General features: G+C 46.1%; 1 protein-coding gene across 2 annotated transcripts in view; it reads left to right on the top strand.

The window, feature by feature from the left end:
* Positions 1-12,763, top strand: part of SLC30A10 (solute carrier family 30 member 10) — a 36,553-nt gene extending 23,790 nt beyond the window's left edge. Inside the window, exons 1-4 of one of the 2 annotated variants that reach the window (XM_030303023.1) lie at positions 824-1,425; positions 2,091-2,168; positions 6,587-6,826; positions 9,843-12,763. In XM_030303023.1, the coding sequence (XP_030158883.1) occupies positions 828-1,425; positions 2,091-2,168; positions 6,587-6,826; positions 9,843-10,342 (1,416 nt within the window). In that variant the 5' untranslated portion in view covers positions 824-827 and the 3' untranslated portion in view covers positions 10,343-12,763. Of the gene's footprint in view, positions 1-823; positions 1,426-2,090; positions 2,169-6,586; positions 6,827-9,842 lie in introns of those variants that run through there. The other variant, XM_032591821.1, reaches the window with a different exon arrangement.
* The last annotated feature ends 241 nt before the right edge of the window (positions 12,764-13,004 follow it).

The following is a 13,004-nucleotide window of genomic DNA, read 5'->3' as shown; positions in this document are numbered from 1 at the left end:
TTTTTTTTTTAAACAAAACGTACAAAAGTATGATCCGTGCTCTCCTCCACGGCCACCCGCAGTTCACCTGGTGGGAGGCCTTGTGAGTGAAGGTGCTGGTGGGGGTGGGGTGGGGGACAGGGATGACACTGTGCCGTGAGGGGGTGACAGCACCAATAACGCGCTCTTGGCGCGAAGGCGATGCGCAAGGCGAGAGAATAAAATAGCCCACGGGCTGTAGTGAAGTGGGGATGCTACGTGAGGGCTCAGCTCCAGCTTTACGACAGGCAAAGCAGGACGCGCCCTGAAGGTTGGGCAGGGTTGGCCGGGGCCTCCCCGGGTTAATGTGGAATCTACAATGCCAGCCCCGTCTGGGCACCTACGCGAAGGTGTCCACGTTCACCGCAGAGCACACACCCCGCAGCTCAAGGTCCTTATCGCCCAGAGTCAACAGTCGGCGCACTGGGATGGGAGGGACTGGGGAAGCGGGGTCGGTGGGTGAATCCCACCCAGGCCTCAGGGGGTCGGGGGGGAGGGCGCTGCAGACACGCCCCCTCTCCCCAGCAGCTCCGTCTCTGCCCCGCGCTGTCCTAGAAGGCCAGACATTGGCCCGTGGCCACCTGCCAAGTGGGGCCGGGACGCGGGAAGGGGGAAGGGGGCCCGCAGGCGGCCCGAGGGCCCTCAGAGACTGCCGCCGCGGCCACTCCCTTAGACTCTGGACGTGCCGGGACCGGGGGCGCTCTGCCTCCGCCTTATAAGAAGCCCGGCGCCGGGCGGGCAGCGAGGCCAGAGGCGGGCACCGGGCTGGGCCGCGCAGGGGCGCCCCCACCGGCGGCGGGCCCGGCGACATGGGCCGCTACTCGGGCAAGACGTGCCGGCTGCTCTTCATGCTGGTGCTCACCGTCGCCTTCTTCGTGGCCGAGCTGGTCTCGGGCTACCTGGGCAACTCCATCGCGCTGCTGTCCGACTCCTTCAACATGCTGTCCGACCTGATCTCGCTGTGCGTGGGGCTGGGCGCCGGCTACGTGGCGCGGCGACCCCGCGGGGGCCTGGGGGCCACCTACGGCTACGCGCGCGCCGAGGTGCTGGGCGCGCTGAGCAACGCCGTCTTCCTCACGGCGCTCTGCTTCACCATCTCCGTGGAGGCCGTGCTGCGCCTGGCGCGGCCCGAGCGCATCGACGACCCCGAGCTGGTGCTCATCGTGGGCGCGCTGGGGCTGGCCGTCAACGTGCTGGGGCTGCTCATCTTCCAGGACTGCGCCGCCTGGCTCGCCTGCTGGGGTCCCCGCCGCCGCCGCCGCCGCCCGCCGCCGCCGGCCGAGGGCCACACCCCGCGCGCGATCGGGGCCCCGCGGGGCGCCCCCGGCCCCGGCCAGTCCCCGCGCGGCGCGGCCTCGGCGGACCGGAAGGAAGAGCGGGGGGCGACGGTGTTCTCCAACGTAGCAGGTGCCTTTCGGTTGCATCCTCCGCACCTCTCTGCCTTTCCCTCCTCCCGCGCGTCCCTTCCTCCGCATTCACGCCCTCTTCTTCTGGCTTGGCTGCGGATGCTGCTTCCATGTTTTTTTGTTTTTTTTTTAATTCCCTTCCTCTGCAGCCCGGCTTTAATTCTCTGCCTCTAACTTATCGTATTCTCCAGTTTCTTTTTCTTTTTTCTTTTTTTTCTTTTTTGGCCTCTTTCCCCTTCCCCTTATTCTATCTGCTTTGGAGTATTGATTGTCTTGAAAATCCGTTATCATTGAGCAACAGATAACACTCCCCATACCCTGCGCCTTCCTTAGATGCTGTCTGCACTTTGTTTTCTTCCTCCCCTTTTGCCCATCCTTCTGTCCCCCTGGGGGTTACCGGGTTTGGGGATGGGGGTGGGCTCCCACTTGCCTCTTTTTTTTTTTTTTTTTTTTTTTAACTTGAATAGGAGTGTGAATGAAGGCTGATGTCAAGGCCAAAATGTACCATTCTGGTATATGTGTGCGTGTGTGTTTGGGGGGGGGGGGGGGGTAGGGGGTCTGATGAGCTAGTGGGAGTTTAAAATAACAAAAACTGTTTTTTGAGTCCATTGGTTCTTTTTGTTTGTAGAACTTATACACAACACAAGGTTTCTTCTTTGAATGCAGGTGATTCTCTGAACACCCAGAATGAGCCAGAAGAGACTATGAAAAAGGAGAAAAAGTCGGAAGCCCTGAATATCAGAGGTAGGATTACTTTTGGGTCAAAGGAGTGTGCAGTGCTGTGCCCTTCTTTTCTGTTTGCCTTTTAAGAAGGTGTGTTAGAAAGTAGGCCAGTTGCATGAATAGACTATGACCCTCGTCTCTTGCCTAATCACTGCATTGATTCTGAGGGACACACTGGTCGCTAATGATTTATCTTTGCTCCACTTAGAGCCATGCTGATGCCACCTGCTCCAGAGCCTCGCAGATCAGCGGCATGCTATTACTTTGCTTGATTTTGCCCACCCCCGGCTATTGTTAATGTCCAATGCGACCTATTTCAGTTGAATATATTTTGAGAAAGGTGAGAGGAGGGTGGGTGGCTTGCATCCAAGGTGGCATTGCCGAGTGACCCTCGGACCTCATTTATTTCTGCCAGAAATCTGTGTCTGGGACGGGTTTGTTGGCTCAGTTGAATCTCTACTTCCAGGCCCAAAGTGGAGGTTCTGGTGAGGCACGTGGAAGGCACGTTACTAGTCTTCCCTCTACCATGTGCTCAAGGTCACAGGTACTGCTGGGCAAAGGTTAGTCAGGGAGTTCAAGGGTGCATTTCTCACCCAGACACCAACACTGTATCCAGCATTTCTCGCTTTCACCTTCTTGGGCAGAGAATTGGCTCCAGAGTGATTCGAGAAGCCCCGATCGTGACTTTGAGTATTTCCACAAAGATTATGCAAACCTTTACTTTCAGATGATTTGGGGAGGCCTGTGATGGGACTTAGTTGGAAATAATATACAGAAAAAGTAATCATCCAGGAGACACTTTCATTTTTGAGAGGCTCCCATCTCTTTTACAAAGTGGTACCCAGAATGGATCTATAAGGAAAATCAGAAAAAAAGCGCCCCCCAAACCCCCAAACAATAGTAACAACCACACATGAGCTCCTAAACATTTCTAAATGGGTCAGTTTTAAAAAATTGAACCGCAACAGGGGAATTTCTAAAGTGCTTGGTGGTCAGTCTTTTTGGAAAGAGAGAATCTGTAATGAAAAATCACTATCCTTTATCTTTCTTTAGGTTCGGTTTAAAAAAATATATATATGTATATGTATGTATGTATGTATATATATATACATATATATAATATCCATCAAATATATACTATATATTATATATCATAGGTTTTTCATAGCACGTTAACTTTTCAAAGCACATTGTGTTAATTATTCATGCTTATGTTGCAGAGAAAGAGAACAGGTAGGTGGAAAGATGCCGAAGAATTACGAGCAGGACTGGTAGATATCGTGACCTTGTTTGGGAAGCATAATGTATGGGAAACTTGTATAATGTGGCTGATCTTCGGTCTAGAGCTGTTGGAGATCCTGGGTGCAAAGATGTCAGAGGTGACGTGCCTTGCTGTACGTGGCTGAGCCCTGTGGTCCACAAGGACTGTGAGCTTCTAGCCTCTGACAGGGGTGAATGATGCAGTGGCTGAAGGATTGGGATTTGGGCTTAAGATGCCTCATTTTGGGGTCTTGACTCCTATGTTAGGCAAGTGTTTGGACTTCTCGAAGCCTCCAATTCCCTCATCTTTAAAATGAGGATAGTGGGGCGCCTGGGTGGCGCAGTCGGTTGAGCATCCAACTTCAGCCAGGTCACGATCTCGCAGTCCGTGAGTTCGAGCCCCGCGTCGGGCTCTGGGCTGATGGCTCGGAGCCTGGAGCCTGTTTCCGATTCTGTGTCTCCCTCTCTCTCTGCCCCTCCCCCATTCATGCTCTGTCTCTCTCTGTCCCAAAAAAAATAAATAAACGTTGAAAAAAAAATAAAAAAATAAAATGAGGATAGTAATATCTACTTCATGAGGCTGTTGTGAAGTGCTTGGGCGACGACGCGGGAGGAACAGCAGCCACCATGTTTGTGGAGTGCCTGCTTTGTGCCAGGCCCCGTTCTTGAAGGAGTCACTTGGCACTTGTAAGAATCCCACCAGGTGGGAGCTGTTGTCGTTCAGGCAGTGGGTGGAGTTGCCAGGCTCACCCCTGCACCTCTTGGGTGAGGGTGAGTGCCCGTCAGTGCCCGTGCTGTGGCTGGCGGGAGACTTTCCATCCTTCAGGCCATGAGGAAGGCTGGCCTCCCCTTGGGCCTGTGTCTGAACCGTCTGGAGCCATGACTCGGAGAAGGCAGACAGAATGTGACAGCTGGAAAGGCCTCAGTAGGAGTGGACTCTACCCGCGCACTTTATAGATAAGGAAACAGGATCCAGAGAGTCTGGTGACTTCCCAAGTCACCCAGGCTCGAAGCGGAGGCAAGCCTGGCTTCCTGGGCTCCTACTTCACATTTCTGCCCCTTCCAAGTGCCCCACACTGCCTGTACACCCCCACGCCCAGTGGCTTGCTTCACCACTGTAGCCGGTCCACTGAGTGGTTACATCTTTCACATTTATTTATTTAAAAAGATTTTTTTAATGCTTATTTATTTTTGAGAGAGAAAAGAGAGACAGAACACGAATAGGGAAGGGGCAGAGAGCGAGGGAGACACAGAATCCGAAGCAGGCTCCAGGCTCTGAGCTGTCAGCAGAGCCTGACGCAGGGCTCGAACTCACAAACTGCAAGATCATGACCTGGGCTGAAGTTGCACACCTAACCCACTGAGCCGTGCAGGCACCCCACATTTTTGACCTTTAGAAACCCCTCCCGCCCCAGATCTGCAGGGGAACACCAACTGATGAGGATTCTTGTGAACAAAAATCATTTCTAGATTTTCATGACTGTTTCTCTTATTTAAATGGAGTAAAAACAAATGCCTTCTGAGAATCATGCTCCAGCTTCCGCAAAGCACAGTGAAAGCACGATCCTTTAAAAATTCTCATCAGTCGTAGTGGTTGATTTTATTTAATGGGATCAAACGTGATACGTTAAAAAATGTTGTAACAGAGTGTCAGGAAGATTATTAGCTTTTGTATTTCATTGTAAATATGAATAGATGAACAGCAATCAGATGTTTCTTTCTAATTGTTTTTTTTCCAGTAAGAAAGACCTCAGGGGTAGAGGAGGGGGCTCCTGGGTGGCTGTCGGTTAAGCATCCGACCATGGATTATGGGAAAGACAAGTTTGAAAGCTATTTTGTATAGTTTTTAGGAGCTGATAGTGAAATTTCTTAGAAGGAAAGCCCGGAATTGAAAGGCAAGAGTTATATGAGACAGGATGCATACTGGTTCTCTCGTCAGACTACCCAGACTTCTATCCCCACTCTAACACTTTCTAGTTGTGTGATTTTGGCTAAGTTATGTAGCTACTCCATGCCTCAGTTTCCTCATTTGTAAAATGGAGAGAATAACCACTTAAGAGGGTCCTTAAATGGACTTAATATGTAAATATGTGTAATATACTTACAATAGCATCTGATGCATACATGTTAGCCAGCATTACAATTATTATTAAGTAAAAGACAGAAGTTACTCTATGTCATGGGAGTTACGACTGACCAACCAGAAAATAGTGTTTTCTTGAATGTATACATGGTATGCCTCTAGGGCTCGAACCCACGAACCATGAGAACTTGACTTGAGCTGAAGTCAGATGCGCAACTGACTGAGTCATCCAGGTGCCCCTTTTTTATTTTTTACTTTAATTTTTATTTATTTTTTATTTTTTTAGGTGCCCCTTTTTAAAAAAAATTTTTTTAAGTTTATTTTGAGAGAGACAGAGACAGCACGCGTCGGGAAGGGGCAGAAAGAGAGGGAGGGGGAGAATCCCAAGCAGGAACCATGCTGTCAGCACAGAGCCCGATGCAGGGCTTGAACCCATGAAGCTAAGAGATCATGACCTGAGGTGAATCCAAGAGTCTGGTGCTTAACCGACTGAGCCACCCAGGTGCCCTTGCTGGAGTGTCTTCCTAAGGATCTCCTGAACCAGATCCAGTTTGAATGACCCTGGCTAAGTGAGCAGTAGGCAAAGTCATGTAGGGAAGGGAGAAAATGGATGAAGGGAGAGGCAAGACAAGGAATAAAAGGAACCATTTTCGTGATATATCTTTGTTCCCTTTCCTCTTAAAAATGTTTAAAACAATTTAGATCACAGATACTTGTCTGAAAGAACAAGAAACCATTTGCACAGCCTCCGTTTGCCAGCTCGGTGCCTTCTGATGGGTGACAGATGGCCATGATGTAGCACTATGAACAAGCACAGTCCCTCTCGCCCTCTCCCCAGATGTGCGTGCGCCTCAGAATCTTCCTAGGCTGTTCCAGGTTCTCTGGGTCCTGGGATGGTGGCCTAGGGTTTTGTTTCCTGTGAAGTAGTTGCCCTTCCTTTCTTTTTTTTTTTCCATTCAAACCCATCCTGCTGTTCTAACCAAAAAGAAAGCAAATAGCACCTGGTATTCATAGATTTGGGAACCCAGGTCCCTGAGTGTCACATGGCCCCCAAATTTGGATCTGTGCTTCATTGGTCTTCCTTTCTTCCTGGCAGGTGTCCTTTTGCATGTGATGGGCGACGCCCTGGGGTCAGTGGTTGTGGTGGTCACGGCCATCATATTCTACGTGCGTCCCCTGAAAGGTGAGGACCCATGTAACTGGCAGTGCTACATAGACCCCAGCCTGACCGTCATCATGGTCGCCATCATTTTGTCATCTGCCTTCCCACTCATCAAGGAGACTGCTGCCATTCTGCTGCAGATGGTCCCCAAAGGAGTCAACACGGAGGAGCTGAGTAAGTCAGATGATTCTTATCTAGAACCATGCCCATTTGATGTTCTTCAGGCCAAAGGGCCAGCATTATTTCAGAGCAGTGTTTGATTTATGTGTCCTGAAATACTTCAAATCACCAAGCAATAGAGACATCCATCATATGTTTTGTAGCCTAGGAAGATGACTCACAGCTCCAAGAACCAAAGGTCCTTTACGACTCATGGCGCTCTGACTCAGCTGCAAGTTTTTGAGAATATGGTGCTTGGGCCGTAACTATTCCTCAGCTTTTACCTTCATGTCAAAGATTTAATGCAAAGAAGGCTACCCTGCCAAGAACTTGATTTTTACTCTCCTTATTCTGAAAACATAAATCATTCCTTTATATTCTAGATCTTGCATTCTATTTAATTGATTTTTATGGGCATGCAAGTCACCGGGTCTCTTGTAACGCTGTAAAAAGGACTGTATTTCATGTTTTAACCTGAATTCATGACCTCGTTCAGTAATGAAATCTGTTTCTTTGCTTTGCTCAAACGGAAGGTCAAACTCTCCTCTTAGTTATGTGTATCTGAGGATACGTATTTTAAAGACTTGGCAGAATTTCTAAATGGGAACTATCCAGATGTTGGTGAGAAACTGAATTTGCAACTTCATCTCTAGTGTTTCTAAACGGAGGTTATGTTTTTGTAAAAAAACATTTTTCGTGCATATTTGTGTTATACACTCACTGCCCCACCAGTGAGCCCGTAAACTTGAGATAGAGCCCAGGCCTCTTAGAAGACCTTACTTCATGAGAAGCTCCTGAAATGAGGTTTGAATGGGTCTTAACACATTTTATGGCCATGGCTAGGCTTTCCTCTATGAAGGAAGGTGTGATTTACAGTGTGACTGTCTGATGAGGGCCATAGCCCTGCCAAACCCACGTTTAATAGCGTGTGTTGGGACCAGTTGGTTGTGCCATTGCTAATAGCTGGAGCTTCTCCTGCAGTCTTTTCTCCTGGATGTTCTTTCTGCCTTTGGGGGCCTCTTTGGCACCATTGTTGGTTTAGAGTCTCAGAGTTGGTAGGTGCGGTCAACTCTCTGGCTGCTTTACTGCAGAATTAAAATAGTCAGGCTTCATTTCCTGCAACCTACTATTTGCCCGATGCCGCAGGCAGAGGAGGTAGGAGATGGGGAAGGAGATACCCAGGCACAGATACACAGCATCGTCTCTACTTTCTAGAAGCTTGTTTTCCAGTTGAAGAAAAAGATACACATATCAAAACCAATTTGTGATATATAGTGATATATAATGATATATATATATATATATTTTTTTTTTAAACACATTTTTAAAAATTAGATAGTAATGGGATGCCTGGGTGGCTCAGTCAATTGAGCATCTGATTTCAGCTCAGGTCATGATCTCACAGTTCATGAGTTTGACCCCTGCATTGGGCTCTCTGCTGTCAGGACAGGGCATGCTTCGGATCTCTGTCTCTTCCCTTCTTGGCACTTCCCCTGCTCATGCCCTCTCTCTCAAAAATAAATAACATATTTTAAAAAAAATTAAAAAATATAGTAATAATAATAACACACTTGTAAGGCACTTATTACATGCTAGGTAATGTTCTAAGTGCTTTATATTCACTCATTTTAATTCTTTTTTTTTTTAATGTTTATTTATTTTTGAGACAGAGAGACAGAGCATGAATGGGGAAGGGTCAGAGAGAGAGGGAGACACAGAATCTGAAGCAGGCTCCAGGCTCTGAGCTGTCACCACCCGAGCCCAACGCGGGGCTCAGACTCACGGACCGTGAGATCATGACCTGAGCCGAAGTCGGGCGCTTAACCGACTGAGCCACCCAGGTGCCCCCATTTTAATTCTTAAAGTAAACCTATGTGGTTCTATCATTATTATTCCTAATTTATAGATAAGGACACTGAGGCACTGGGGCCTAGGTAAATTACCCAAGGTCATGACTACACTGGGATTCAAACCCTAGCTGGCTACAGGGTCTTTGCTCATAATCCGTCTTCAAAACCATTTCTCTATGTATGTGCTCATTTGAGAAAGTATGGAAAATATGGAAGAGCCTAAGTATGAAACTAGAAATCTCTCGTAATCCTGCTACCCAGAAATTACCACTTTTAATATCTTGTATCAATCATTCAATAAAACAAGCCTTTATCTGCATAAGATTTTTGTGTGTGGGGTGTTGCCTGGGTGGCTCAGTTAAGCGTTCGATTCTTGATTTCAGCTTGGGTCTTGATCTCTGGGTCATTAGTTCAAGCCCCACACTGGGTTCTGTGCTAGGTGTGAAGCTTACTTCCTGTTTAAAAAATTGTGTGTTTGTGTGTGTGTGTGTGTGTGTATACACACTGATGTTTGTGAAAGAAAGAAAGAAAGAAAGAAAGAAAGAAAGAAAGAAAGAAGAAATATCATGCCATATGCACAGTAAAACTATTTGTTTTTTTTCACTTACAGATAGCTTATATGCCTTTTCTCATATCCTTAAATATGCAACTTACTTGTTAATGGCTGTATCATATTTTATATAATCGATTTAACTCTTCCCTTGTTTCCGTTTCTTCATTAATGCAAAGAGCATCGCTCAACTCATTTTTGTGCGTGAACATTTGGGTATTTCCCTTTAGGTTAAATTCCTGGCACCAGGGATGCTGGAGAAGTTTTTGGTCCCTATTGCCAAGTTCTCTCCTTTCAGAAAGGCATCCTGCTTCACGCTCCCAACACAGCCCATGTGGGTGTCTATTCCCTGGTAAACTCAACAACCTTGGGGATTTGGGGGGTTGTTGTTAAACTTACTTTCTTGAATGACCTCTTATGGGCTGATGAGGGATAGTACAGGGATTCTGAATGGAGAAAGAAGATTACTAGAAAACGTACCCGTCCAGGTCCAGCTATTTTTCTTTGTGTTTTTGAAATACATCGGGGTGCTGAGAATGCTTCCAGGGCCCACGTCCCTCCCGTGGTGGGTGCCATGCATGTTTCCACTACAGCACGCGCCTTAGTGTTTGTCTGCTCTCCTCTGTTCTAGTGAGTAAACTCTCGGCCGTGCCCGGGGTTAGCAGTGTACATGAAGTGCACATCTGGGAGCTTATAAGTGGAAAGATCATCGCCACCCTGCACATCAAGTATCGGAAGGACAGGGGCTATCAGGACGCCAGTATGAAAATTCGAGAAATCTTCCACAATGCGGGAATCCACAATGTGACCATCCAGTTTGAGCACGTGGACTTGAAGGAGACCATGGAGCAGAAGGATCTGCTGTTGCTCTGTAGTTCACCCTGCATCTCCAAGGGCTGTGAGAAACAGCTGTGCTGCCCGCCCGGGGCCCTGCCTCTGGCCCACGTCAATGGCTGCGCAGAGCACAATGGCTGTCCCCCTCTGGACACGTACCCAAGTGATGGTCTCCGTGGACAAGTAACAAGAGAAGTGGCTATTGAAGTATCTTTGGACAGCTGTCTGAGTGACCACGGACAAGCTCTGAGCAAAACTCAGGAGGACCAACATTATGTCAACAGCACACATTTTTAATCTTGTCCTGACGTACACAGACAGTATAGACGAGGTGTTCGGGCTTGTGGAAGGACCTCTGTGGGCTGTAGGCACTGGTCAAATTCATGGTGTGCACGCTCTGTGTTCATCAACGGGCTGGTTGTTTGGGATGTTAATTGCATGTGTCTGTTAATTTTTATGTGACTGTGAACTCCTTTACGTCATCCTGGGTGTCTCATGCTGCTCTTCAACAAACTCACTGTTTTAGTTTGAACATTTATTTCAAAAAGCAAACCGTGCCAGCATACGTATCAGGGACATTGAAGGCTGGGACTCAATGGCTGTGGACACAGGATTCAAAGTAGTTTTTGTTTTAAAGTGATTCGATTTTGTGGCTGACTCTCAGGTGAGCTCATAGCCAAGTACATCGAAAAAACTTAAGAACCATGTTAGCTAATGTTTTTTTCATTCCATCATAAGATCATAAAAAAGGAAGGTTGGGTAGTCCTGTCACTGCAGAATTTTTGTTCTTTGACTTGTTTTCAAATAAATGCAAAATGAATACCTATTAAAGTAGAAAATAGTCTCAGAACATCAAAGGAAGGAGAGATTATTGGGGGAAGACAGGAAGAAAATGCCTCCTGACTACCTCTTCATTTTGCAGGGTGGAGAGAAAACTAGTGTTTACTTTCTGTTGTGAACTGAACTACAACTATAGGGTGCTTCAAATGTTTAATACACAAATGCTTTTTTTTTTTCACTTGGAAGTGTGGGAATATTTCTACTTCCTGAAGTATGACACAATACTTACATTCTGTCTTGTAGAATCAGTCCAGTTGGGATTGTTTTCATTTATTGCTTAATGACTTATTTGTCCAAATTTCCTTTGAGTCTTCTTTTATATGATCATGTGGATATATGTAGCATTTATCAGGAGAAAATGGATATTTCTGGGAGAGAATAATATAGGACACTGAGTATTCCTTCCTGCCAAAAATAAGCTGGATTGACTTTTCTTCCATTAGACATATTTCAAAGTATTTAGTAGAGTTGCCAACTAGTAACTTCATGGAAAAGTCTATGTGTAGAGAGACCCCGATGGGTTGCAAAATTGACTGACAACGATCATCTCTTAGGCTCTAGACACAGAGTCCTGTTGTAAATCTGTGCGGTACTCAAACAGAAATCCTGGGTTGGTAACGCAAAAAGCACCCACATTTTTCAGCATTAATGCCGTTTAAACAAATGTCTTAGTGTTTGTTCTTAGGCTGAAATAAGTAAGCATCTGTGATCAGTAGGATAAGAATTTTTTTTCATTCCTTGAAAATTTATTATCTGAGTTTAAATTGGCCATGAATTAGTCGAATACGTTTTTGTCCCTAGGAGTTTGTTGGACTAGTCTATAGACAGTGTATAGCCAAAAGGGGGGTAAAATATAAGACAACATTTTTATCTTTAATCTTAAAAGTATGGCATGCACTCACAAAAAAAACCAGGGGATTCTCTTTGAAACTCACCACGGTGATAAGTGGACCAAAATCTAGACAGATGTTGGTTGAGATGCCTTGACTGGAGCCAAAAGGAAGTCTGTCCCTCACTTCCAATTGGTTCCCATCATTCTGCTTTTTATTAGAAGGAAAAGATTATAATTTTCTAGTTTCTGTGCCCCTGGCTAAAGAAATGCAGACTAGTTTACATCCAGATAATGTTCTCTACTCTCTAAAATATTTTTTAGGAAAGGAAAAGGCACTAAATTTAAATGTAACAAATTTACCACAGAGGTAGCTTGACGACCACTTAATCACATACCGCATTATGGAGTAGAGTCATTGTGAAATAATCCCTTTTAAGACAGCTAGAGTACATTTCATGAGTTCGAACAAGCTCATTCAGTGCAATATTTTTGTATGGGGTTAAGTGGTTTCCTCTGTCATCTCAGGCAGTTATCGTGACATCCTCTGTCATCGTGATGCCTGCAGTACGATATTTTTACTTGAGTTTTACTCTCTCTTTAGTTGTCCTGCATTTCAAGTCTCCCAAGGAAATGCAGGAACTTTCTTCTCGTTCAGTCAGTCTTGCCTGGTGGCTCTAGGGCCTGCTGAACAGTGGCTTTACCCAACACTGTTTTCCTCTGGGATTAGAAAAATGCTGTCATTTCACTTTCTAGTGTTCCTGTGTGCTTAGGTTCATTCCAGAAATCTTTCCTTCTTTTTTTTTTTTTTTGAAGTGAAAATAATTTTTTAAAAGTCTAGAGTGTCCTCTGTGGGTCTCCAGGCATTGCTACAGCCCCTGGGGGCAAATTTGTCTCTATTTCTGAGTTACTGACTTAAACTAAGGGTAGGTGAGAGTTATTGCTGACAAAAGTCCTTCGAGAGCCCTGTATTCATTTTAATAGTATCAGTTCTGCAGAATTCATTCTTTAAAAAATGAATTTTAGGCTGGGTGTCTCAGTTGGTTAAGCGTCCAACTCTTGATTTCAGCTCAGGTCATGATCTCATGGTTCTTGAGTTCGAACCCTGCATTGGGCTCTGTGCTGACAGTGTGGGGGCCTGCTTAGGCCACTCAGCTTAGGATTCTCTCTCCCTCTCTCTCTCCCTGCCCCTCCCCTGTTCATGCTATCTCTCTTTCTCAAAATAAATAAACTTAAAAAAATATTTTTAAAGGTGAGATCAAACTGCTCATCAAAATTCTAGTTATCTCT

The sequence above is a fragment of the Lynx canadensis genome, chromosome F1 (genome assembly GCF_007474595.2).
Source record: "Lynx canadensis isolate LIC74 chromosome F1, mLynCan4.pri.v2, whole genome shotgun sequence".
Taxonomy (NCBI): domain Eukaryota; kingdom Metazoa; phylum Chordata; class Mammalia; order Carnivora; family Felidae; genus Lynx; species Lynx canadensis.
This window is presented reverse-complemented; position numbering and strand designations above follow the sequence as displayed.